This window comes from Pteropus medius, unplaced genomic scaffold (assembly GCF_902729225.1).
Source record: "Pteropus medius unplaced genomic scaffold, Ma_sr-lr_union100, whole genome shotgun sequence".
Classification (NCBI taxonomy): domain Eukaryota; kingdom Metazoa; phylum Chordata; class Mammalia; order Chiroptera; family Pteropodidae; genus Pteropus; species Pteropus medius.
Genome location: NW_024352784.1, coordinates 314,113 through 341,968, shown reverse-complemented (window position 1 = coordinate 341,968; position 27,856 = coordinate 314,113). Strand labels below are relative to the sequence as shown.

The window sequence follows — 27,856 nt, the reverse complement described above, 5'->3', positions numbered from 1 at the left end:
CACCTGCCACCACAATCTTTCCAACTCTTTCTAAACTTAACAAATTCCCAATCCTCTACTTCTTCCTTGCATAGTTCCTAGGGATCTGCATTTGCTACTTCCTTAGATGAAAGGTGTGTTATTTTCTATCGTAACAAATTATCAAAAGTTTGGTGGCTTAAAACATACATTTATTAGCTCACAGACATGTAGGCCAGAAGTCTGGTACAGGATGGCTGGATTCTTTGCTTGGGATATCACAGGCTAAAGTCAGGGTATCAGCCAGCCTAAATTCCCTTCTGGAGGCTCTGGGGGAAAACCTGCTTCCAAGCTCATTCTTGTCATTAGCAGGATTCGGTTCCTTGTAGTTGCAGAACTAAAGTCCCTATTTTCTTGCTGGCTGTCAGCCAGAGACTGCTCTCAACTACAGGCCACTCTCAAGTACTTGCTCTGTGCCCTCTTCCATTCTCCAATCAGCCACCCTCATTCCTCGCCACATGGCCCCTGCCATCTTTAAACCAGCAACAGCATTATCAAATCTCATTTTTCAAATCTCTCTGAGTTCCTCTTCTGCTGCCAACCAGAGAAAACTCTTGGCTTTTAAAAGATTCACAGGACTAGTTGGATAACCTCTCTATTTTCAAGTCAACTGGTTAATAACATTAATGACATCTACGAAATCCCTTTTTTCCATATGACATAATCATAGGAGTAGTACCTCATCATATTCACAGGTTCCACCCACCCTCAGGGAAGGAGATTATATAGGAGTGAAAGTCGTTGGGGGTCAGTTTATAATTCTGTCTACCACAGGATGCAAGTCAGGAAAAACACCCCTAAGAAATGCACACACCTTGAGCTGAGATCAAAAGGATTAGTGGGAGTTAATTAAATGAAGAAGGAAAGCTTCCAGAGAGCATGTACAAAAAGCATGTAACTAGAGGACAAATATAAAAAAAAAAAAAAAAAAAAAAAGACCAAAGAAAACCAGTGTGTCTACAGCAGAGAGAACAAGAAGCAAGGTGACTTAGAATAAGATAGTTAGAGAGATTAGTAGAAGCCAAGCTATGCAGGCTTCATAGACTCTGTTAAAAGGTTTTCTCTGTCTCAAAAGCAGCGGTCAGAAAATTGGCATGATTAGATTTGTATCCTGAACATACCCCCTCTGGCTATAAGGTGGAAGATGGATGTAAGGAGGAATCAGCAAAATGTGACAGACCACTTAGGAAGCTAGGAGAGTAGTGCAAGAAACAGTGGGGTGGTGTCAGTGGAGATATAAGCAGACCAAGTCAAGAAACACTCAGTAGCTAAAATCAACAGGGCTTCTTGATGGATTAAATATGGGAGTGAGGCAATTATGTTTCCAGGAAATAGACTCTTGACAGATTACTGTGGAGGATGTTTACCAAGGAGTTCTCTTGAAGTGAACACCTGCAAAAGAGAGAGGATGAAAGGAGGACTGCGTGAAGGGAGAAGCTGAGCAGTAATTCAGTCCCCACAAAGGCCTCAGTCAGACCCAGGAGGAGCTGTGAACGTCTTTCAGTCTTTCAGTGTAGTTCTTTGTTCCAGTGAGGGGGTTGAACTTTTATACTTCTCTGCTCATTAGTCATTGGATGCGGGATACCCGCAAAAGGGAACATAATCTTGGATGAGCCGCTTTCTTCAGCTCAGGCAATCCCTGAAGGGGCTGACAGTTGAAAGCTGTCTTCTAACAGCCTTCTCAGCAATTGGAGAAGAAATTCTTCATTTCTGGAAAGGAGTCTGGGCTTTTCGTCACGGCTTCCACCACAGGGATGAAGAAGCATAAGAGAATAAGGCATCTAGGATGATCCCTAAATTTCTGATTCGTGCATCTTGGTGGATGTTATATGTTGTAATCTTAGTGGACCATACCTAGAAATCTTTGGCTTATCTGTCATTCACGCCGCCCACCCCCCTCCCGCTTCCCGCCCTATTAGAGCAGAAGCTACTCAGGCACAGACTGTATGGGACAGCTAATACACGGCCTTATACCTGACTCCTATCTTGCTGAATAAATGAGTGCGTCTACTCCTATTTTCACTTCTCTTTCTCCTACATTTTTTTTGCTCCCCCACCCCACATCCTACCGTCATCCAATGTGGGAAAGGTCCAGCAGGTTATCTGAAGCCCCACCTGTGCTGGAGGTGAACAAACAGCAAATCAGGGTCCTCTGGTCCAGGGCTCTCTGATGGGGAAGGCAAGCAGTGCCAGGAGGAAAGGGGGTGGAAAGCTGATGACTATATCCCCACCCACCTCATGCTTAAATCCTCCTTCAATGACCAAGCCCCTTCAAACCCAGGTTGTCTTCAAAAGACTGTATGGTCTCTGAATTCAGTCTCTCTGAAATCCCCACAAATTCAGACTTCATCCCCAGTCTAATCCGCTCTTTGGACTAAAATACTAGAGGAGGAACATCCTGCGCGAGGAGCTGAACCCACCTCAGTCCTACGCATGCTCGCATCAGCTTTGTTTCCGCTGCACCCCAGTGACCTAGCCCCTTCTGGCCATTCCTGTGGGAGCCTGACGACCCACACAGGCTGCTCCACCTGCGTGGAGAGCAAACAGGGAACGTCAGTGTGTCGGATGAGTATGGGCGCTGCTTGGAGACCACAGAGAAAGCCAGCCGCCTCCTCCCCTCTTATGCCTGCGCTGGGCTGGATTAGAGCTATACCACAGCCTCACCTCACCCCACCTCCGCTTATCCTGGGCAGTTCTCACCACCACCCCAGCCTCCCTCAGCACCCAAGTCAGACTCTTCCTCCGAGCAGCCCTTTCCCCCGAGTCAAATGCTGACTCTCTCGTTGCATCCTCGCACGCTGATTAGGGTTCCTTGGGAGCTTTGGGTAGAAGCTCGGGTGGTGGGCCTGAGGTAGAAGGTGAGCGGACAGATGCAGGTGCTACCCCAGCCCCGCGGTGAGGAGCTGCAGGGAACTACGGTAGTAATAGTGTCACGGTCACTGCTGTCACTGCAGCATAGTACGGTAACCGCAGCGCTCCACGTAAGCTAAGGTGTCTGCGCCGAAGCCAGTGACCCTGCACGCGCGGCCCCCGGCTCCGCTGCCACCTCCACGTCCAACGACTAACCAGGGAAAGATGCTAGACCCCACGGCAGCCGCACCCTACACCACTCTTCTTACGCTCCCTCCCCGGAAACCCCCCTCCTCGCAACCTCTCCATCCACCCCCAATCCCCACCCCACCCTGCCAACACACACGCACACACACTCCCGAAAATCCTCCGGAGCCGGGGACAGCGAGGGAGAGGAGTGGGGCTGAGGGGGAAATCTCTAGGCGCTTGAAGAATATCTGGGGAGGGGGGGGAGACCCTGGAGGACAACAATGCTCGGGGGGCAAGTCCTGAGCGGGGGAGGGGACGGAGATCACCTGGTGAGACAGCTGCGGACCGCAGCCGGGGAACGCGAGTCCAGGAGGGGTTCACGGCGGAGGAGCGGAGAGCAGGGGCCAAGGTTGGGGCAGTACCAGTCCCGGCGGGCGCCTCCGCGGAACTGCAGCGAGAGCAGGTGGAGCCGGCGCGGGAGCCGGCGCGGGAACCCGCCCGCCCGCCGAGCCGAAGGAGGCGGCGGCCGGGCCGGGGCCATGGAGCTGCTGAAGCTGAACCGGAGCGTGCCGGGATCCGGACCCGGGCCAGGGGCTTCCCTGTGCCGCCCGGGTGGCCCTCTCCTCAACAGCAGCGGTATCGGCAACCTAAGCTGCGAGCCCCCTCTCATCCGCGGAGCCGGGACACGAGGTGGGTGCCTCCCTGAACCCTTTCCACGAGGTCTTTCCCACTACACCCTACAACACTGATAGAGGGACCGCACTGCCTCCACACTTCCTCCTCAAAAGCCCACACCATCTCCTCAGGACACTCCCTCAAAAGGTCCCCTGACACATTTGTCCCCCACAGCTCATATAACTCCATTCCCAACTCACACTACCTGGTCAGAACCTCCTTCACACCCTGGTCCCCAGGTCACACCCAGAGCTTCTGGTCACCCCCAAAACACAATACCCTCCCCATCACACAGCTTCCTCCTAGACACGGGGGCAGGTGGGGGGCGGGGAGCGGAAGCAAAGACCTCCCCTTGCCAATCCTTTTCCCTTTACATCCAGTTTACAGAGCTACGATGGGGAAAGAAAGAGAAAAGAAGGCAAAAATAGGAAAGGCAAAGATAGGGCAAAGAAGGAAAAATAGAAAAAGATGGGGGCTGTTTGGGGACGGAAGCCCTCTAGAAGGCCTGCATGGGAAGTTAGAGTTATAATGTCCTGTGTCATCCACCACAACCCCAACCCCAACTTTCTCCAAAGAGATCCTCAAACTTGAATTAGTCTGGGCGCTGCTCCCCAGAGTTTCCTGTCTCCATTTCACTCATCCTTAAGTCCCCCTGCCTCCCAACTTGGAATTCTCCTCAAGGTATGAACCTTCTCTCTTTCTCTGTCTCCAAGTAATGTCTCCAAGTCCCTTCCAAGCCTCCTCTCCAACCAGCCTCTCCTTGGGTTTCACTTCCTTAGAGCCTGGCTGCCCCCTTCATCACCCCATCCCTTTATGCCACCACCACCTTTAGACTACTTACATTGACAACCCCCAAAATAACTTTGACTCTTCTCATCAGCCAACATCTACATTTTTCTGATGAAGAACTCAGGACATATTCCCCCCACCCCCAACCCCAAAAAGAAGATATATTTTTCCCCTTCCCGTACCTTTCCTTTCCTTAAATGTTGGGCATCTGCTATTGTAGTCCCTAAGATAGACACTGGGGACACAAGGATGAGCTAGATCTGTCTGGGCCCTCATCGGTCCATAGTCAAGTGCAGAGAGGAGACGAAACCAATGGAAAAAAATCACAGTCAGCATGGGAAGTCCCACAAGAAAAGGGTCCAAGAACTTCACAGAAGGAACCTGGGAGATGGGTCTCAAAGTTGGAGTTTATTATGCAGAAAAGGAAGAAGTGGGATTCCAGGAGAGGAAATAGTGTTAAGCTGAGGGAAATTATTCCAAGCCCAAAAAAGGAAAGTGGGAATAAATTGTAATTCAGGCATTTTTTCACCCTACAAAATAATGCATGCCTTCACAGACCACTTAGATTTTTTTTTTCATTCAACAAATATTTATTGGACCAGAGACTGTGCTAGTCACCAAAACTAACTCAGTTCCTATTTTTTGGAGCTCACAGTTTAGTGGAAGAGACAGAAAAATAAGCAGGGAATTGCAGCACGGGGTGCCTTGAGAGGGCTGTGGGAACGCAGAGGAGGAACATCTATAGCCTAGCCTAACCTTTGTAAATCTAAGTTGGCCTCCTAAGGGGGTGAAGTATGAACTGAATAAAAATTTAAAAGATGAAGGAAAGCCAGCCAAGTGAATGAGCAGAAAAGGCAAAAAGCATTCCAAGCAAAAAGGAACAATATGTGTAAAAGCCCAACGTTTAAATCCATAGCACTTTTGTTCAGTGTGTCATAGTTTCTGGGTGCCTGAAATATATACTATAAGAGAGGAATAATGAACACTCAGAATGAAGACCAGCCTAAAGAGTTTATGAAGAGCCTTAGAGACCTGTTGATTTTATCTTGAGGGCAATGGGAACTACTGAAAGTTTCAATAGAACTGCCAGGATTCATTCTATGGTGTAGAGAATGGATTGGAGGACAAGACATGGAAGGAAGAGGGGTGGGATGGCGTTGGGTGAACACTTTAAAAGGCTATTATATTACACTGGTCCCAGTGAAAGATGATGCTAGCTTAGACTAAGGTACTGGCAGTGGGAATGGAGAGAAGTGGATGGATTTGAGAGGCACTTCTGGAAGTTGAATCAACAGAATTTAGCAATTTGTGAGAAATGGAGAGGGAAGAAGAGGTCAAGGGATGACATCCACGTATCTGGTTTGGATAATTGGATGGATATTGGTGTGATATAATGAAAAGGATAACAAAATAACAGAAACAGATTAGAAAGAGTTTATATATTCAATCTGGAACCCACTGAGTTTAAATGCTAGTGAGATACCAGGTGGGTTTGCCCAGTAAATTGCTGAACCCATGGGTCTGGAACCTAGGAGAGAGGTATGAGCTAGAAATAGACTTGAAAGGGCTTTGCCTAGAGGAGGTAATGAAAGTTATGAGAATAGATAAAATCATACAAAGATTGTCTAGGATGAAAAAGAAAAGAGGTCCTGGGACAGGACCCTGAAGACCAATATTTAAAAGCCAGAAAGAAGGTCCATAGGGTTGAAGGTGCAGAAGGTAGCAGAAATAGTCAATAGAGCAAAGGACCCTGAGAAAGGGGAATGTGAAGTTATTCAGAGCACAGGTGCAAGAATTGGCCTCTCATCCGGAATTTGTTACCCACATACAGTGGGATGTTATGCAGGCTGTCAGAAGTTATCCACAAAATCTCTGTTAGCCACACTCGCTCAGATATTACCCCCACAGATGCATGTTACCCAGGCTCATTCCAGTGTTACCAGTAGAAATTTGGATATTACCCACACTATTCTGATGTAATCCATAGACTTGAGTGTTACCCATGTTCACTCAGATGCTACCCACAGAAAACCAGATGTCACCCACACTCATATTAATATTGCCCACGTCATTTGGATGTCACTCATCCATCAAACACACTCACTTTCATTTTATTATCTGCACACAATCAGATATTAGACTGAGTGCACTTGAGTAATCTCCAGATACTACTCTCACACATACAGATATTACCCACAAAGACTCGAATATTACCTATGTTGACTCAGGTGCTCAGTTATTTCATTCAATCAGATTAACACCTCACTGAACCATCTTAATATGTTAACATCACACTTCCATACTCAAATATCATCCACACGCACTTGGATATTCTGTCCATCATAGAGGCAGAGAGGAGAACTCGTGCTCAAGTTTAGAGTCACAGAGGTAAAGGATGGATGAAGAAGGACAAAGCAGGTGCATCTGTGTGCAGTGTGATAGAGATTCATTCCAGATTCATCAACAAGCTTGTGTTAACACCTCCTATGTGCAGGACTTTATGCCAAGTGCTAGAGATATGCTGGAAAAGAAGACGATATTGCCCCTGTCCTCAAGAAGCTCATAGTCTAGTGGAGGAGACAGAGAATTAAATTAAACATATCATAATACAGTGAGAAATGCCATGATAGAGATCAGAGAGAGGAAGAAGGAGGCACTGAGATTAAGATTTAATTGAGACAAGGAAGCAGCATGACAGAGCAAGGAAGCAATAAGAGACAAAGCATTTTAGCGATCTGGAGCCTTGGCTTCTACTCTGATTCTGTCCTTTACTTGCTATATGCTCTGAGTAAGTAATGCCACTGCTGGTTTCAGTTTGGGTATCTCTTGTAAATAGCATTTACTTGATGTCTACAACAGCTTCTGAATCAGTTGGTTATTATGAAAAACAGTTTAATTCGAGGCCTATGGCAAATGTCAGCCAATGTATAGGGGCTGCAGAAGAGAAAGTTGCAGCTCTGTGCTCTCCTCGCAACCTTGAAGGATCTGCCCCTGCCCTCTCTTCCTTCAAGCCCTTGTCTCCATCATGCAGAAGCCATGGGTTTGGGTGATTGGGCCAGTTTAATTCAATTCAGTTTTGTTTGGGTCTGCTTGGCCTGTGATATACAGGCCCAAAGATAAATCTGTCTCCCAGTATGAATGAGGTCAGCCCTCTGTCTGGCCCAGCAACCCCAGAGTCCCTCCTGTGAGTTCCTACAGCACTTTGTGTATTCTTCAACCACACTCCTCATCACACTGTGCGGCAATTATCTGTTTATATACCTGAGTTTCTTTCCTTCTCTTCATGTTCATCTCTGTTCTCTGGCATAAAGAGAGTCCTCTGTAAATCTTTGTTGAGTAAGAATGAATGTTTAAAGATCATTAAAATACAAGGCAGACAGTAAAAAAGGGTTCTAACAGATGAATAAAGAATATGCATGGGTCAGAAGAAGGGGAGATTAACTCCAAATGAGATGTCCAGAAAGGCGTTATAGAAAAGAAGGCACGTAATCTGAGTCTGAAGGACAATAGTAAATAAGAATTCACCAGATACAGAAAAGAAGTTTGTGTTTGGAAGTGGGAGTTGGTGAAGAGCATTCCAGGCTGAGAAACCAACATGAGCAAGGGAGACAGTCATGAGTGCACATAATGCCTTCAAGAAACTGAGTCGTCTAGTGGCTCAAGTGGTGGCATTGCAGAGAGGAGGTAGAAGGAGGAAAAGGGCAGCTCTCAGAATATCTGGATGACATGCTAAAGGGTTGAAGACAGTAAAGGATAGGTGAAGGTGAAGTTTTTTTAGACTGTAAGGTCATGATCTGACCTGTCAAATACAACAGAGAGGTTAAATAGAATAGACTAAGAAGTGACTTTTGGATTTACCAGTTAAAGCTTAGTGATCTTGGGAAGAAGTGCCCTAACAATGATAGGGGGACAGATGGGACACTGGATTGTAATGTGCTGAGGAGTGAATGGAAAGATGCAAATAATTCTCTCAAGAAGTTTGACTATAAAGAGAAGGAAAGAATTGGAGTAAAGCTTGAAAAGAGACAGGCTTTCTTAAGAAAGGGTAGTTAGGCCAATTTAACTAAGCCTCAAAGGGTTAGAAGGATAAAGGATTCAAGTTCACCGAGTGTGTGTGGGGGGGGTGGGGTGGGGAGCTGGTGTTCTTGGGAAGCAGGGGATGTGGCTGGATAGCGGGTGTTGCGGATAAGTGGGATAGGAGGGTCTGGCTGAGTGGGGGCCAGGCCTCTATTGTCACCTCTCCCTTTTTCTATCCAGAATTGGAGATAGCCATTAGGGTCACCCTTTATGCAGTGATCTTTCTGATGAGCGTTGGAGGAAATGCGCTCATCATCGTGGTCCTTGGACTGAGCCGCCGCCTGAGAACTGTCACCAACGCCTTCCTGCTCTCACTGGCAGTCAGCGACCTCCTGCTGGCTGTGGCTTGCATGCCCTTCACCCTCCTGCCTAATCTCATGGGTACATTCATCTTTGGCACAGTCGTCTGCAAGGCGGTTGCCTACCTCATGGGTACGTGAGACAACCACTCAGCCTCCCTTGCCCCTTCCCTCTTTTAAAGTCCTTGCCTGATGTCTGGATGTTTCCCGGTGGGGATGGGGATGGGGGGGCGGGGACTCACGCTGGCCAATGTGTAGTGCAGGTTTCCTAGGTGACCCCTTCCTCTTCCCTTGCTTAGGAGTGTCTGTGAGTGTGTCCACGCTAAGCCTAGTGGCCATCGCCCTGGAGCGGTACAGCGCCATCTGCCGACCACTGCAGGCTCGCGTGTGGCAGACGCGCTCCCACGCGGCTCGTGTGATAGTTGCTACATGGATGCTCTCCGGACTGCTCATGGTGCCTTACCCCGTGTACACCGTCGTGCAGCCAGCGGGGCCCCGTGTGCTACAGTGCGTGCATCGCTGGCCCAGTGCGCGGGTTCGCCAAACCTGGTGAGGGTACCCCTTACCTATACCTGGAAATTCCCTTCTCCATCTCCTTCGGATGCTTAGAACCATTCCCCCAGAATCTTCCTCCAGTTGCTCCAAGAATAACCACTCCAATTCCCTTTCCGCACCCAGCACCCTGGGATTCCCATTTGCCCCCACCCCACCCCCGCAGTTTTCTAGCCCTTCCCAGCAGCACCCCCAAATCCTACTTCTACCTCTAGGGCCTGATCACCAGCCCTAGAAACATCAATCCCTGGCTCTTCATCAGTGATTATAGCTGGACAGAGACCCGAGTGATTGGTCTGTGCTCTGCCTCCAGGTCGGTACTGCTGCTCCTGCTCTTGTTCTTCATCCCGGGTGTGGTTATGGCGGTGGCCTACGGGTTTATCTCCCGCGAGCTCTACTTAGGACTTCGCTTTGACGGTGACAGTGACAGCGAGAGCCAGAGCCGAGTTCGAAGCCAAGGAAGGCTGCCGGGTGGGGCGGGACCAGGTGGGTAAAATCTAGAAGGGGCAGGGCTTTGGAAAGGGGCAGGGGCAGGGGCAGGGGCCGGGGCCGGGGCCGGGGTGGGTGTGGCGGAAACGTGTAAGAAGAGAGGCTGGAAATGGGAGGTCGGTGGGGATTGGGCGGGAGATTAAGAAGACTCAGCCTTCTGCTCTGAGCGCCCACCGTCTATGCTCAGGTCCTGCCCATCCAAACGGGCGTTGCCGGCCGGAGACCGGACTGGCTGGCGAGGATGGCGATGGCTGTTACGTGCAGCTTCCGCGCTCCCGGACTGCACTAGAGCTGTCTGCGCTGACCGCGCCCACTCCCGGGCCAGGGTCCGGCCCCCGGCCCTCCCAGGCCAAGCTGTTGGCGAAGAAGCGTGTGGTTCGGATGTTGCTGGTGATCGTTGTGCTTTTTTTCCTGTGTTGGTTGCCAGTGTACAGCGCCAACACATGGCGTGCCTTCGATGGCCCTGGTGCCCACCGCGCACTTTCCGGCGCGCCCATCTCTTTCATCCACTTGCTGAGCTATGCCTCGGCCTGTGTCAACCCCCTGGTCTACTGCTTCATGCACCGTCGCTTTCGCCAGGCTTGTTTTGACACATGTGCCCGCTTCTGCCCCCGGCCTCCACGAGCGCGCCCCAGGCCTCTCCCGGATGAGGATCCTCCCACTCCCTCCATTGCTTCACTGTCCAGGCTGAGCTACACCACCATCAGCACACTGGGGCCTGGCTGAGGGGTGGGGATGCAGTGGAGGCTGACGCAGGACAGACCCCTTCCTAGAAGCAAGGACCCATCCAGATGCACAAGAGACACAGACCAAAACTGACACAAGATTCTGACATCCAACAGCACTGACTAAACCCAATGCACAGGAAAAGGTGGCTTACCTGACAAACCGGACCACTGACAAACCACACAGGAAAGAAGACACACTCTTGATATGACACATAGAAACATGGCACTGACCTTGGACATACCCAGACGAAGTGTCCCTAGTAAAGAACTATCCCTCCACAGTGGGAACTACGATGGGGTGACCTACCTCTCACACACATATAGTAATGACACTGATTCTTTTAGGGCTCTGGACCCTGGCATGAGGCTGACTCCTGAGATGCCAGGATGCCCCCAGTTTGACCTCGCAGTGCCCTTCCCCAATCAGCACTGGAAACACCAACCTAATCTCGCTCATCCCTGATCAACAGGCTGTTTTACACTGAAAAGTCCCTTCATTCCTTTCCAATTATATATGTTCCTGCCCCCTCCTTCCTCACTCGACCTCTTAAAGAAACAATAAATAACTTGGCTTCCTCCTAAACTTCCTTTCTGGACTTTTTTGGGGCAAGTGAAAAGGCATGGGGTTTTGTGGTCTTCCCTGTCAGGTCACACACTATATGACCCCCTACCAAAAAGCCCATAGTTTGAGGCTAGATGAGGCTATGTGTATTCTCTCTGGGTTTTCATCCTGGACCCACCTGCACACCCGTGTTGTTGGTAGTAGCTGGGAATGTGGATGAGGGTGGGAAGTGGGATACCGATGACACGTCATGAATCCAGAGCACATTCTCCTAAAGTGGTGCTGTTGTTAATACCATCTAATAGATGCTTATAAAATTTTAATGAAAAGATAAAAAGAAGAAGCACTATATAATGAGACTCAGTTTATTCAACATGTGTTTGAAACACCAGGGTCAGACCACGACAGGTATACAGAAGTTAATTAAAGAGTAGGGCCTTTTTAATGCACTCTTCTCTGGCCAAGTTTCTGCCCCCGCAGAAGAACCCTATTGTCCAGCAATGACAAAGTGGAGATGGGGAAACCTGGACATGAATAGGAGTCCCAGAGTCCCAGTGCCCAGCCTTCCTTTTGACTATATGACTAATCCAGCCCCAGAGAGAGGCAGAGACAGCAACATCACCCTTCTAGATACAAAATGATAAACAGGGAAAAACAGATGACCTCACCAAGGGGACATATGTGGATAATCAGTGGTATGGTATGTTGTAACAGATGGGCAAACTGAGACCCAGAACAGAAAAAAAAAAAAAAACTGCTCAAAGTCATACAATAAATTAGAACAAGACAGAAATAAACTTATCGAAACAGACACTGAGCTGGAGATGAGAAAGACGCCATACTCGTCCAAGGACAAACCCAAGTTTTTTAGGCCTGGAGCTTATAAAATTGGGAACACTTTTTAAGAAAAAGAATACAAAATTACAGATGCAAAATTGCTAAGACACTGACCAGGGCCTTGGAAGAGGCCCGTGCAAGTGAGGAGCCCTGAAATGTAAGCCTCATTAGCTTCACAGTTGACAATGCCTCTAAAGTCCACCCACTAACGACACTGGACAAAGGCTGGATGGAGTGAAGAACAGTGAGAGAAGAGAGTAGGTCTTCTGTTTATCAGCACTGAAGCAGCTCCTATTCATCCTTCCTACAGGGCTCTGGGCTGCAAGAGGCAGGAGGAAGGAGAAAAGGAGGGAGAAGGCGTTCCAAGCTGTCAACCACAACAGTGCTGGTTAAAAATAGAATCCCAGCTGGTCTGAGGAGCTGAAGGCAAGATATTGGGCCTTTCTCTCTCATACCAATTTTTCCAGGAGATGGAAGTAGGGTTGCCTATAGGCTTCACAGCCCTTCCTGCCCCCCATCCCCACTATCTCACCATTCCCCAAGCCCCTCATCGAGGCTGTCCCACTGTCAGCCCCTCCATCTGGGGCCTGGGCTCGTAATGACCACCAAACAGCAGTGGGGAGCACAGTGGGGGAGGGATCCATCCTATCTCAGCCTGGAGAGTGAGTTTATGTACTATGGCTGAGGGCTACTCTAGAACCTAGCATGTAGGCATAGCCTGAATAACCCCATTTCACACATTGTGCAGCCTTTTACTCATTTCTCCCTATCTAGTCACTGGAGGGGGAATCTCAGCAGTCTCCCCTCTATTTTCTATCTCTTGAAATGTGACAAAATATTTCAGGTCCAAATTTAATATAGTTACTTCCATGAAGTCCTGCTCAGGCATCCTAGCGAAGCTCATGTGCTTGTACAGTACTTAACTGTTTTCTCTCTTCTATCGTGTCTCTGCCTAATTTCCCATATTGGGCTGGGAACAGCATGATGTAGTGTGAAGATTTACTGAGCCCAGGCCTAGATGGTGGGGTGATGGAGGGGGTGGTGGTAAAATCTAATGCTTCTTGGTGCTATGTGACAGGTGTTTTATATATACCAATTCATTTCACTCTTAGAACTCTTCTACAGAACATTTCTCTTCATTTGACAGGAGGAGAAAGTGAAGCTGAAAATTTTAGTTCCTGCTGCTAGAATGGAAGCAGAAACTAAGCTCAGGTATCTGCCTCCAAAGCATTTTCTCTTTCCATTATGCAATGTTACCTTCTTTCAAGCCTTGAAGACCTGGGTGCCAGTGGTCTCGCCTTTTAAAAGTTTCACGATTTTGTGCAAGTTTTCTCAGTGAGTCTCAGTCTCAGCTGTAAAACAGGAATAATTACAGTAACTTCTGTGATATTGTGATTTTTTATATAAGAAATATATATTCAGTTGTCACTCCTGTCTCATTCTTGGCACAGAGCTCGTAAACCCTTGGAATTTCCTAAGTGTGGAAGGCATACATGTGTCTTTCAGTCCATTAATAAGGTGTCTCTTGGAAAGTCCCTAGGTCACCTAAGGCTGGGAGCTAGTTGCCAAAGGAACCAGCCTTGTGATTAGAGTGTTGGAACTTTCAATCCCACTCCCCAACCTCCAAGGGGAATGAGGTTTGAAGAGCTTCCTTGTTGGGGAACACATGGAGATTTAGGGGAAAGTAGTGCGCCTGAAGAGGGCATGGAAGTTCCACACCCTTTCCCCATACTTAAGAAATACATCGATCCTTCCTGTTCCTCAGTTATATTCTTCTATAATAAACCAGTAATCTAGTAACTAAAATATTGCCCTGAATTCTGTGACCCGCTATTGCAAATTAATCAAACCCTGTATAGGGGTTGTGGGAAACTCCAATCTATAGCTGGTCAATTGAAAGCATGGGTGACAACTTGGATTTGTGATTTGTATCTAAGGAAAAGGGCAGTCTTGCAGGACTGCCATTAAACTGTGGGATCTGACACTGTCTCTAGGTAGACAGTGTCAGATTGAGTTGAATAATTTTAGAACACCCAGCTGGCATCAGCAAATTGCTTGGTAGTGTACACAAAAACAAAAAAAAAACAAACAAAAAAAAAACATTATAATTGGTTTCAGAATGGTAACCGCACACTGCCATTTTGAGAATTAAGTAAAGCAAAGTTCAAAAGTGCTTATCATTGTACCAGGCACAGAGCATAAGCGATGTTGGTTAGAGTTGAGATTGCCTCAAGACTAACATAAAGGAGCAGCACCAGGAAACAAAGCCCTCTGCAGACAGAAGACCAAGGGGGGCAGAACTCTGGGTCCAAGGGGAGCCTTGGGGCCTGTGAGGATATGGTGTTAGAAAGTAGTGGCATCAGAATTTGAACCTAGGTCTGTTACCAAACCAAAGTTCTGGTGCCTGATGCTTCAGAGAGGTCAAAACGCAAAACAGAGTCTGGAGTAAGGAAAGGTTTATTGATTGAAAAGGCACCAACCAAGAAGATGGGAGACCTAATGGTGCTTCAAATCCATCTTGCTCACTGGATTAGATTGAGGGTTTTAAAAGGGTTTTCAAGGGGTTATGCAGAAGTGATGGTGGGGCAAATTTTAATTGGAGGACCTTAGAACTTAGCCATTTATAGTAAAGGGGCATCAACACCAGATATTCCTGGACAGCGAACCCTTGGCTTCTGAAAGGGTTCCAGTGTTCAAGTTCTGGTTATGTTCTGGTCCTTTAGTTGCATGGGATGGGGTGAGGGGGTGAGACTTTGGTTTCGGGGGGCAGCTGGAGGTCAAAGTTCTCTCTGTGCATTCTCCAACTACATAACTTGCAGGTTTAGTCTGTTGTTTTTGAAAAGCAACTTGGTATCTGGTTAAACAGGATAGAACCATTTTGAGGTGGTTCTGTGGTTACAGGTCTGTCTGACTCCAAAGCTCATGTTCTTTTCATTGTATATCCTGAATCTGATTTCCCAGAGGAGTCATTCAGGGCTGGAAAGTTGGGAACAATTTGGGACAATTCAGGATTCCTCTTGGGGTTCAAAGTAGAAAAACAAGTAAGTCAGTAGCTCTGCAAGCTTGGATCATTCAGAAAACCCCAGTTCTATCACACCTATCCTTGGAGAGAAGCCTCTGGAGATTCACCTCCATAAAACAAGAGGAGGTAAGTCAGCTGTCCTGGGAAGCTCACCAACTCAAACCTTCTAGAAAAGCAAGTTTCCTGGCTAAGTCTCAGAAACTCTGGTGATAGAAGAACAAACCAGAAAAGGGGAGGTATCATAGTAAATATGCACAGTGGAGGACCTTGGGCCAGAAACTGGCCTTTTTCACAGACAACTCAAGCCAGAGTGTTAGATGACCATACAGTCTGGTTACTCGGGTCTGACTAGTGGGGAGGAAGGGAGGCTTTGTGGAAAGACTTTTTTCCCTTGAGTTATCTCTGGGAGAGGACAATGGGAGGGGAAGAAAACTTACAGAAAGGGTGGGGAAGAAAGCTGGACTCAGAGGTCAAAGCTTTGTTGCTGGTATATAATGCCCGGAGGTGGGGCCCTTTTGAAAATGGCAGTGCTTATTGCAGAGTCTAGCCATGGTCCTTGGCCTGCTTCCCATTCTCTGAGCCTCATTCACCATTCTCCAACCTTAGCACGCACTTGGTTAGCCAGACTCTTGGTCTATCACTAGCACCATGCACAAAGATTAGTACCTCCCTCTTGATAGGGCCAGGTCTTTTGGAAACGGAATTCTAGCCCAGCCATGTAGCCACATCATAAGGGAAGGAAATAGTTAACTAATTAGGCTCATTGAAGTAGCGCTTTGTCTTAATCAAATAGTTTTTGGCCCCAGAACCCTAACTGGGCATATAAGGAGTAAGAGATAAGACATGGAAGGGCTCCTGAGGAATGATATGGCAGGTTTGAGTGATAAGGCTGACCAATTTCCCAGGGTGAAACAAGCGGGCTTTGAGCAACATGGGAAAGGCAGATACGCAAGACATTTCTAGCCAGGATACATGACCCATTCTAACTTTCAGGAAACAGGGCTACAACACTGCACATGGGCTAAGAGAGGCATGTGCAAAGGCCCCACCTGGACAGGAGCAGAGCCTTCCAGGTGGAACTCTGTTTGTGGGCAGCGGCGAGAATCTCTTTCTTGCCTCAAACCAGAGACAATGTTATGATCCTTTCAAATTTAGCAGTGTTGGCCCTCCCTGAAGTAATGGGCAGCACTTCAGGGCATTTGAAGGTCAGTCTCCAGACTGACTAGATATGTAGGCCAATAGTTCAGCCCAGAAAAGGCAAATGTAAAAGCAATGGGGTGGTTAAGGCCAGAAGTCTGACTTTAAGCATAGAATTTGTAGCTATTGCAGCCAGAGAGATGGAGGGCCTTCACATGTGTCAGGAAATAGCTGCAGCCACCAACTTGGAATGGTGGTACACATCAAACCAGATCTAGACAGCAAAAGTGGAGATCTGACCAGAGGAGACCAATATGCAGCTACAGTGTAGGGAGCTAACACCAGTTTCCTGGTCTGAACACTGCTGTCATCAGCAGAAGGATCTCATATGCAGTCTACCCAAATGCCACGTACTAACTGTGAAGTGACTAGCTCTGACTGGTTACTTTCCCTTTCTGAGCCTCAGTTCCCCTCATCTGTCAATATCTCTCACCTGGGGATATGTCATGCCTCGCTGTGTAGTTGTGAGGATTATATGAGATGGAACAGCTATCTCCCCCAGAAAATGTACAAGCTCAGGAAGATTATTAGAGGCCCTAGCATTAAAAAAAAAGTTAGCACCAACCTCCATATATAATCCAAAGTAAAAATAATACTGAATCATAACATTGTATGAGAAGTCCAATAAACTTCTGCATTTCCCATGATAAGTACTTCAGAGTCATTTATTGAAATGTCAAACATTGACTTACTTATATGCACTTAGTTTGAAGAGTCAACTAGTTCTGCAACATTAAGACAAATAGCAGTCCCCAGCTCCCTGCCCTCTTCCTCTCCTTCCTTTTCCCCATCACTTTCAAATCTTTTACATATCCTTTTATTTTTAGTATTTATTCCATATCTTTTAATAGCATGCTAATATTACTTCTTAATTCTTCTGCTTGGTAATATTATCTATTGACTACCCACCATGGAAAATGAAGGTTTAACTGTTATTTCCACCACCAGCCTACCAGACAAACATGCTCCTATACCCCTTTCTGCCCCATAGAATCATAACGTAATTTTTGTTATTGTGATAACCAGACTTCAAAGTGATCTCCAATGATACTCACGTCTTTGTATTCATGTCCCTATGTAGTCCTGTCCCACTTTAAGTAGGGTCGATCTGTATAACCAACAAAATATTAAAGTGTCTAATAAAGACAGGATCTAACAGTACAGTTGCATGACTTGACCTCACTTTACCTTAATCCAGCCCTGTTGGGTCCTATCTTTATTTACCATTTCAATGTTTTGTTCATCATGAATTTTTTTCCATTACTTTTATTTTTAAAATAGTGCATTAAGGTATTTTTATCCTAATCACTAAATATTTTGATGCCCCTTCAAATTTTGCATTCAAGGCAAAAAAGTACTTCACCCACTTCCTCTTAGTCCCAGCCCTAACATTTTATAATCGCTTCTTAAGAAAGGATACATGGGAAATACATTTTAAATAACTTCATGTCTATATATGTTCAATTCAACCCTCACACTGGATTCATAGTTTGGCCAGGTATATAATTCTAGACTGGGAATTTTTTTAACCAATATTTTGAAGATATTATTCTTACAAAGTCCAGAGCCATTTGACTTCTGATCCTTTGTTTTACATAGTAAAGCTAACGATTTTGGAATTTTGTTAGTTATACAAATCAGTCCTATTCACAGTAAGGCAGGACTTAAAGTTTAACAATAGAAGACTGAACACTGATTGGGAATTCTGAACAGTGGGTGGAGCTCTTCGACTCGGAGCTTCGCTGTAGGGTGATCTGGTTAAACTGTTTGTTAGAGAACTAACTCCATGTGTCCGGACCTTCGAGTCTTTCCTCTTGGGCTGGTCAGATCTCTTAAAGAAAATTTTTCCAATTTCCTGAGTAGAGTACATCCCCCAGCATTTAGGGAGCCAGTGGGAGAGGAAGATGCGGGGTGGGGCGAGCTGGAAGGAGGGATAGGAGGATGGCTGACCAGGCATTTAGTGCGCATATGTGTACTTACGCTTCCGCGTTGTTTTACGGTATTCCTGCCTTCTATTGTCCCTGAAGGACCCTCAGTTTTACCTTCTCTAGACAGATCTCCTGCTTCTGCCTGGTGAGAAGAACAGTAGGGAGTTAGAAAAGGGATCTATAAATCTACCTTCTCGATAGCTTTCAACCAATTTTCTTTTATTTTCTCTCTTCCTCACTTTCAGAGATACCTTGAACCACCTGGCCTAGTTCTATCATTTAGCGGTGATGGTTCCTTGTTTACCCTGTAGTGCTAAGTTTCTGCTTACTTGGGTCCACGATGTCATTCAACATCTGTCCATCTGTTTTTCATTTGCCAAAATGTTGTCATCTCCTCTTTTTCTCGCCATTTCTGAAGATTTATGCCTTTAAAAAAATCTCTTGAAACTCAGTTAAAGGATCAGGGCAATCCTCGGCATGCTGCCAGAGGAGTAACAGAGCAAAGGAGGTGGGGACACATTACACATTTTTGCCTAGGATAGATGAGGAAAGCCTATACTCTGACTTCCTCTCACTTTTGCTGATATTGCAGATACTGCGTTAGGAAGGAGGGGAAATTCCTTTACTGAATTTTAGTGGGATTTAAAAAAACAGCAAAATGTTATGCCTGTGTTCACACTGTAATCTTTTCTGGGAAGTGCCCTAAGCCATTGCTTCATTTTTCTATCGAATTATCCAGCACCAAATGGGCTGCTTTGGGAAGTAAATTTAGGCCTTTAAGGGAGCAAATACTGCTGGTGCTTAAGGAAATACTATTTCACTATCAGCATATTCAGTGCATTCCTCAAATAATCACTTTAATTATGACAAATGTAATTTAACAATTATAAAAAGGATTATATAAAATCAATTATTTTGTATAGAGAGGATGGGCAAGGAGGACACTCCCAAGGATGGGTACTGAGTCCCACCTGTCTGATCTTTGCCTACCATCCTTCATCTCGAGGTCAGGGTGTGAAGAAGAGACCACCCCAAGCCGGCTCAGGAGGAGATGCAAAGATGCGAGGTGTGCCCAGAGAAGGTGGTTTAGCGCCAGACTCTTTCGTTGTGAGCCCCAGGGAAATCGGATCTGCATGCTTCTCAGGTACTGTGGGGCTGCCCTCGCTTTGTCCCACCCTCTGAGCCCCACCCATGGGTACATGTGAAGCCAGTGCACCTCTGAAAGCTTTGAACTTCCAACGTCTGATGGTGAGAATCCAAGCCACACACCGCTAGGAAAGGAACCAAAAGCACCAGCTTAGGCCAGGACCAGCTGAGAAGGAAGGAGGCTGAGCACAGAGGTGTCTGGCTGCAAGGGGCTTTCAGGACAGAGAGCAGGAGAGAAGGGAAGAAGAGATGCAAAGAAGATGGCTGGGGGAGGACGGTGAGCTGTGGGGCAACAAGAATGGGACATAGGAGGGGATGATGAAAGCAAGGGGCCAGGGACATGGGGAGAGATGGTTTGAGCAAGTGATCAATAGAGAGGGGAACAGATAGACAAGGAGAATAAAGAGGAAAGTGAAATAGAGGATGGAAAGTTACCTCCAGGGAAGAAAGGACTTAGGAGGAGAATCAGTGTGCTCTCTAACTCCAGTGGAGGGGGAGGGGTGTCCCTCACCAGGGACAGGAAAAACACATGTAGCTGTGGAGCCCAGAAGCAGCTGCCCAGATGAGCCTTGATTCTAATATATTTTGATGATCCTGCAAGCATCTCACTCAGCAGGACTTGGCAGACACACTGCAGTAACTGTTGGGTTAGGTTGCAACTCTTGTGATATGGCAAAATGCAAATAACTAATAAACCTACCTCTCAGTCATGTAACACTTAACCCTTTAAACTGCTTTCCTTTGTTCTAATCTGGTCCTTGCAAAAACACCAGTGATGTCTTTAGGTGATTGCAATTTGCAGGCAAAGAAGTTAAAACTCAGTTGAAATGACTTGCCCAGAGTCATAAATCAAGTAATACTGAGGTTGGTTGTGATCTCATTGAACCTAGTATTGGCCTACTCTGGAATGAAAATAATTACAGCAAAATGTGACTTAGTGACACAAAGCTGATGACTTGCTGAGCCCACAAAAAAAAAAAAAAAAAGTCCCCAGACTCAAAAATCATTCCCTGTTTATCCATGAAGTCCGGGAAGGCAGAAGCGCCTCACCCTATTCCTCAGGTCTCCAGGTCTCACTGTAGCATCTCTGAGAGTCTTCAGCATGGAGCTCTCTATCAGGCAGGTATGCCTTTACTCAGAGTAACAATCAGTTCAGAAATTGGGAGCCTGTCTTAGTTGGTTCAGGCTGTTATAACAGAATACCATAAACTAGGTGGCTTATAAACAACAGAAATATATTTCCTACAGTTCTGGAGGTTGGGAAGTCTAAGATCTAGGTGCTGGCAGGTAAGGATCTAGTGAGGACCTGCTTTCTAGATGGCCAGCCATCTTTTTGCTGTAAGGGGCAAGGGAGCTTTCTCTGGCCTCTTTTGTAAGGACACTAATCCCATTCCTAAGGGCTCCACCCTCCTCACCTAATCTCCTCCCAAAGGCCCCCACCCAATACCATCACGTAGGGGGTTAGTTTTCAGCATACGAACCTGGAGGTATACAAGCATTCAGACCATAGCAGAGCCCTAAAGGATTCACTGCTAAGGTGGTGTCAGATATCCTCAGGTAAAATGATTCATCCTTTGTTCTTTAGGAGGCAATGCTATAGCCTTCTCATCTCTTAGACTGGTTTGCCAGGCCTCTTTTATTATTTTAGAACATTTTTAACCTTTCTTCCTATCCGTATAACTTAGGTGTTTATTTACTCTGTTGATGCTGAACCCAAGGAATTCTTTGGAATGGTGAGTAGAAGCTAGCTACTGAAAGGTCTAGACGAAGAGCTTTCCAGGCAGATAGTATAGGAAGGGAAAGCTTCTAGAGCAGGAATGACCTTGGCAAGCTCAGGAAACAGAGGTCCCAGGAGGCTGGAGCACATAACCAGGAAGTAAAGTGGCATGAAATAAAGTCAGACAGGAAGGTAGGGGTCCAACCACAATTGGAGAGAGGAGGCTCTGCAGGTTAACGTATGAAATCTGGGCAGAGATGGGCTACCAGTAGGAATTTCCCCTTAGAGACTTCAATTTAATACCGTGGAGGTGAAACAAAATCTATGCCAACCTGGCATGAGCCTCCTAAATGAAGAAGCCTGGTAGAGATGATGTGGGGTGAATAGGAAGATACACAGAGACCACTAGTTTGCAATAAAGAGAGCCAGTGACCTATAAAAAGCCATACCAATGTCTCAAGCCCAGAAAAATGAGAGGTATTCAGGAGGATATTTGAGACCACAAACCCAATTCAAAGCTGCAGACTGTCTTAAGTGACTTTGCTCTGGAGGACTCTGTGAGGCATCCACCTCTGAGGATAGAAATGCACCTTCCCATTGTGAGTCTCTAAAAAAAATGGGAAACCTTATATATTGTCGATGGCAATACATGGAAGTTTATTACTCACTGGCTCAGAGCTTGTCCTCTAAAAATTTATAGTTCGAGTATATAAATAGGGTCTTTAACAGATTGTCTGATGGTGAGTATAGTTACAATAAAGGATAAAGACCTAAAGGATAAAAAATACTAGAACATAACACCACCCAGTAGATTTTAGAGTCCTAATGAGTTTCTATATAGCCTTAACAATTTCGCTTGAGAGAAAATGATAATGTAAAACTCTTAAATGTTTGTTTTTAAAGGACGTGTTTTTAATTATTCACCTCTTCTGTCTGGTGTTTCTGTACTGTTGCCAACTTACACTGAGCCACCATCATTTCTCACCTGGATTATTGCAATAAGTAACTAATTTATATTTGTACTTCCACACTTGTATCCTTACAGGCTGTTCCTTGAACAGCAATCTGAGTGAATCTTCTAAACACTAAATCAGGACTTCTTTTTCCCAGTAACGGTGGGCTAAGTTATTTGGATCAACCTCCAGTAGAAAACAACTTGAAAGAGAAAACTGAACAAAATATAAGAAGTCTTCATCCTAAAATCAATGAAGAGATGACAAAACAATAAAGAATTATCATGCAAAAAAGTGAAGGGAAGACTTAAGAAGGGTAAGAAGGCAAAGGAGTCGCTTTTACCCTGAAGGCACTTTATATTCCCCAAATTAGAATCTTTGCTTTGTCAAGGAATGGGGTCCCAATGTACAGAGATTAAAGCCAGAGGCTGGCAAAGTAAGGAGCCTAATAGGAGATTGTGGTGAACAGATTCTAAGGTACCCACTCCTCCCCACCCTAAGTGTAGTAGAAGGCACCTATGATTTTAATCTTACCAAGAAAATATGGCAAAGTGATGGAATATCATTCCCGAAATTGTTATGTTATAAAAGCCTCAGTCTTGTTAATAGACACAGGGCAAGGAGCTTAGGGCAGCTTCTAGCAAGAAATTAAAGCCACAGATTCAAGAAACTCTATGAATCCCAATAAATACAAAGGAATTCAACACCTAGAGTCATAAAAATGAAATTGTAGAACATCGAAGAAAAGGAGAAAAGCTTCAAAGCTGCTAGAGAACAGGATTAATTATGTTTAAGAAAGGTGAATGGCTCATGTAATAAACATTCGTTAAGTGAACAAACTATCACACTATATTTGGGAGCTTTTCGGCTTACTAGCTCTTTGACTTGTGTCACTTGACCTCTTTGAAACCCAGTCTCCTACTCTGCAAAATGTAGATAACAGAATCTACTTTGTATAAAGGTGTCAGAATTAACTTCTTATTGAGTTAGACATAAAAGACCTAACAGCTCCTAATGTGTAATAGGTGCTCCTGTTCTATGCAGATTCTTTCCCAAGTTTGGGTTTCTGATCTGTTCTATGCAAATTTACTCTCTCATCTAGGCCTCCACTCCAGACTTTCTTCCCATTTCCAAACATCCATCTTGAAATACTTCTGTATCTAAAACATATTTTCTCCCTTCCCTTTTAAATGGCTAGAGGCTTCAGAAAAACAAATCCTATTGCAATAACACCTGTTCAATCACAGGAGGAAGAAAAAGTGAGTGAACAAACATCTAGCACAGAGAGCACCTGATAATTCCCTGACCTAAATTACACTCAGCAGTATTTTCCTAATTTCCGTCATGATAAGAATTACCTGGGGCTGTTGTTAGTAATACAGTTTTTGGTTCTCTTCTCTTGAACAGTATGATTCTTTAGATTCAGAGTAAAACTCAGGAATCTGACTTTTTAGCAAGCATACAGGTGACTCTCACCTTCATGGAGCAGTGGGAATATGGCTAGGAGGTGAGAATGACAACACTGGCCAAGCCATTGATTAATCTGAGTGAACAGTATTTCCTGCTATAGGAAAGGAGCGTGAACCCTATTATGAACTGTGCATGCAAGGGATCTAGGTTGCGCGCTCCTTATGAGAATCTAATGCCTGATGATCTGAGATGGAGCTGAGGCGGTGATGCTACAGCCGGGGAGCAGCTGTGAATACAGATTAACATTGGCGGAGAGGTTTGACTGCACAGAGACCATAATAAATCAATTGCTCATAGGCTCATTTCAAAACCCTATAAGTAAGTGGCAAAAGGCAATTAACTTGTATCTGGTGGCAGGCTTTGTAGTTGTAGTAACTTGATATACTTCGATTGTACAGCTGTATCTGGTAGCATCTGATTCTGCATTATAGCGAGTTGTATAATTATTTCATTATATATTACAATGTAATAATAATAGAAATAAAGTGCACAATAAATGTAATGCACTTGAATCATCCTGAAACCATCCTCTCCTGCCTCTCTGGTCTGTGGAAAAACTGTTTCCACGAAACCGGTCCTTGGTGCCAAAAAGGTTGGGGAACGCTGGTCTACACTGCTTAAATCTGTTTCCTTTTCCTACAAAATTGAGATAATAGTTCCTACCTCATAGGGTTCTGAAGAAGGTTATGAAGGAATTCATGTAAAACATCCAACAGAGTACCTGGAAAATAGCGATTGATAAAGGTTAGCTGCCATTTTTATTGTTGCTAATAACTGAACACCTCGAAGATTCAAGCTGTTAGACTTTTTTCCCACAAGAAAGTCCTCACTCTATTAATATATATAAAGGGATCTTCTAAAGCAATAAGAAAATACAATAGAAAATAGCCAGTTGTTATAAACATGCAAATTCACAGAAAAAAAATATGTTCAAAATGTTTAATATATATTATCAGAGAGAAAAAAAGAAGCATAGTCTGGCTCTCAGATACTCCCACATCTTCCCTCTAGTGTTGGGGAAGAAAGAAAAGCAAAAAGGTAGGTGCCCCCAACCTTGACGGGGTGAGCTGGACCACCTTCTCTGCTGGTGGTTACTGCTCCTCTGGCTGACACAACCTGCAATGATGCCCTCCATGCCTGCTGGCTCTTATGGAGCTCACGTGTGATGGAGATCACATACTTTTCTATTCCTTCCCATGCCTCTTAAGCCCCTCTCATCAGAAATTTATTTCTAGAAATTGCCAGTGATGTCTCATGTATGCTGTCCCATGTGTCTGCCACAGTAGTTCTGCAGGAGTTCCTTTTAAGCACCTCACATCTGTTGATTGAAGATTCCTTAATCATTAAAAAAATAACCCAAGCCAGTGTAGATGGTAGATTTTGAAGGAACATGAAAATCATCTGTACTTGTAACTTCATAATACCTTCTTCTTCAGATATATTTCAGGATATTTCAATATATTTCAACATTTAGTAGTCAATTATATCTGAATAATTATGGGTGAGAAAATGGTTATGTAATGCACCTACATCATTAGCAGATGAACACATTCACTGTGCTTAGAAATAAATAGCATGGCTTACACTGAAATTGTATCTGCACATGATCCTTGAAGATAATTCTCTCCTCAGCCCATAACTTGTATAAAAGATTCCTCTGAGGACATTGCTGCTCTCAGCAAAGAGGATGAAAGGGCTCTAGCTAGTGTCCATTTGCCACTCCAAGGTGCAGAGTCTCAAGAATTCACCCAAAGGTTTTTTGGCATGCTTCCTGGGACATAAGTCTCACAAAGTACAAAGAACTGCCTTGTGAGTGAGTTTTTAGAGTTCACTGTGTCTTCTGTGTAGTATGATTTGACTATGGTTTTGACCAGCTGGATGAGTTTGCACTGATTTTTTTTCCTCTTCTAATAAATAAGCCCTTAGCTCTAGAACTTTCCATCTGACGGATCCCACGAACTACTCAAAATCCGAAGCCAATGCTAGAAGACCCTGAAAAAAAACATGAAATCTTGCTATTATTTTCCTGCTTGGCTGTCGTGTTCTTTGTGGCCAACAAGTTTCTCAGAGCCTACAGGATCTTTTTCTGGCTAGGATATCCTAGGAATGGAAATTTCTGAAGTCCTGCTGAACCATTTTAGGGAGACAGTGGTTGACTTACTAGAGGGTAAGGAAGAGGCTGTCTTATTTGGAGCAAACTTGTGGAGCCATTATGTTAAAAGGGTGGCATTTGACAGGGTGTGCTCATAAAGTAACTTAACTTTTTTCCTGTTCCTTCTGCTCAGGGGCTAGTTTCTTCCTTGCCCCCGGATGAAATCTCAGGTGGGTCCCTGTAGCTTTTCCAAACACTCTGAGAAAAATTAAAAGGTCTTCCAGTCTATTTTAGTCATAAAGTATCGCATTTCAATCGTTGAAATGCCCAGTCTCATGTACTAGTTAAAACTCTGAACTTTATTTAATGCAAATATTTCTCCTTTCTCTCCTTTCCCAGGCAAGGCTGATTCAGGCCAAAAGCCTGAAATGAGAAGAATGAGGTATGGGCCAATATGGGAGGTGCATGGCACAACTGACTTGTTTTCCCACATAATGCTTCTACCCCTCCTCCCCCACTCTCTCCAGGCTGTGGGTCCTACAGGGCTTGGAGTGGAGGTAGGAGGAGACAGGAGCAAGAGAAGGAAAGGCCTTCCTTTGGGGGAACTGTAGGGCTCGGTGGTGCTGATCCAGGATCTTGGTGGACATTCACCATGGACTCCTCTTCTTAAGGGGCACTTTTGAGAGGCCCTTGGAGTTGGCTTCACTGAGAACATTGGACTTTACCACCTCCGCTCCACTAGCCCCTACATTTGATCCCAAACCCCTGCTGCCTGCCAGCCTCTAGCAGGAAGCTACCTATGGGGGAGCTCCTTGGAAAGAACTCTCACATTCATTGTCTCCCTTCCCCGATCTGGTCCACAAGGAACACGCTCCTCTGTTCTGCATGCAGTGGTTTATGCCCTCATTTTTGTTCTACCACCTAACTATAGCCACAGCCTTTTGCCTTTCATCTTCTCCCACATGGGTCAAACACCAGTCACTTTGGCCCTCTCAGTTCCAAAGGGACCCCATTTTCTGATTGATCTTTCAATGCTTTTTCTCAAGAGACTTGAGGTGAGGAGAAGCACACCTCAAGAGAGAGAGAAGGAAAATGCCACAGTGCTTCCACCATTTTTTTCGAAGTCTTTCTTTTCAAGTTCTTTAACCCCAAACCTTGTGAGGTTGAGGCGTGAGTTAATCTAAGGGTCATAAAGCTGTCTTCAACTAGTTCCTTTGCCGCCCCTCACACATGGTCTCACGGCTCACCTTGAAGGAAGGGGACTTGCTACTTATTGTTTTTTCCTTTGCTTCTGGGCCTCAGCTGCAACCAAGACAGAGAGGGACCATTTTAACATTATGTTGTGCTTTCTAGCTCCACCTTGCAACCATGACATTTCATTTAAAAACCCTCAGAGTAGAAGGAAGCATCTCTACCTTTTTTGAACAGTATTTTAGACTTATGAGTGACAGACTGCCTTTTTTTTCTGTTCTTATTAACAGTTTATCATAGTACATTTTTGTGCGCATTCCTTTTTTCCTTTCTTTTTTAACAATTTAGAAATGAGACCAGGCAATTTACCATGACTCTGAGTCAAAAAGAATTATAGAAATCTCTGCCTTTTTTCTTGTTGAAAGCAGGTTAAGGCAAATACTTTTAGATTTATGAGTGTTTTCTTTTTACACTGGAAACTGAAGTCAGGGAAGTTTTAAATAAATTCAAGTAAAAATTTCTTTTTAGGATTGAGCTTTTCACATCTAAATTTTAGAAACATAGGAAGAACACTGATTTTTTTCCCCCTGTTGTGTGTGGCCTGGCCGATGATATTGTGAGTGTGGGGTGGGAGTGCCCGGCCTGATTGGGTGAAAGCTGTCGGGTGGATGGGTTTGGGGGAGGGTTGCAAACATAATCCTCGAGTAATTCCAACCCCTAGTTGGGGCCTAGGAGTGATTGAATTACAGACAAGTCTAGTAAGACTATGTCTTCTTGCATAGGCATCAGCATCTCAGCTTTAATGATAACCTTATGTAGGAAAAAAATTGAGATTTAATTACACTCTGCATTGTTGATGATAAACCCTTTTCATTACCTGATTCTGAGTCTATTAGATCTGTTTTACAACTTTAAGTCGTAGATAATAACAATTGAAAACACCTCCCTCACCCCACTCCCACCCCCCAAAATAACCAGTTTAAGCTCCATTTGCACATGCATTTCAATATTTCTAATCTATAAATGTGTCTGTTCTTTCAGTTCTCTTTTGACTTGGATATAACACCTCATCAGT

General features: G+C 45.2%; 1 protein-coding gene and 1 long non-coding RNA gene across 2 annotated transcripts in view; one reads left to right on the top strand and one right to left on the bottom strand.

The window, feature by feature from the left end:
• The window catches only part of LOC120590247 (uncharacterized), a 9,670-nt gene extending 6,153 nt beyond the window's left edge, over nucleotides 1-3,517 (bottom strand). Inside the window, exons 1-3 of the long non-coding RNA XR_005649663.1 lie at nucleotides 3,384-3,517; nucleotides 2,439-2,546; nucleotides 2,088-2,185 (exon numbers count right to left, since the gene is read on the bottom strand). This is a non-coding gene — a long non-coding RNA (uncharacterized LOC120590247). The remainder of the gene's footprint in view (nucleotides 1-2,087; nucleotides 2,186-2,438; nucleotides 2,547-3,383) is intronic.
• Nucleotides 3,507-11,239, top strand: CCKBR (cholecystokinin B receptor). The gene is made up of 5 exons (XM_039847869.1): nucleotides 3,507-3,747; nucleotides 8,779-9,030; nucleotides 9,197-9,446; nucleotides 9,763-9,935; nucleotides 10,126-11,239. The coding sequence occupies exons 1-5, from the start codon at nucleotides 3,597-3,599 to the stop codon at nucleotides 10,662-10,664; spliced, it is 1,365 nt and encodes a 454-aa protein (XP_039703803.1). The 5' UTR covers nucleotides 3,507-3,596; the 3' UTR covers nucleotides 10,665-11,239.
• The last annotated feature ends 16,617 nt before the right edge of the window (nucleotides 11,240-27,856 follow it).

What these genes read in the sequence shown, in the direction of transcription:
- CCKBR (XM_039847869.1), top strand. Translation starts at nt 3,597, where the DNA reads ATGGAGCTGCTGAAGCTGAACCGGAGCGTGCCGGGATCCGGACCCGGG. An exon ending in GGCGGTTGCCTACCTCATGG is followed by an intron (nt 9,031 to 9,196) that starts GTACGTGAGACA and finishes TCCCTTGCTTAG; the next exon opens with GAGTGTCTGTGAGTGTGTCC. An exon ending in GCCGGGTGGGGCGGGACCAG is followed by an intron (nt 9,936 to 10,125) that starts GTGGGTAAAATC and finishes GTCTATGCTCAG; the next exon opens with GTCCTGCCCATCCAAACGGG.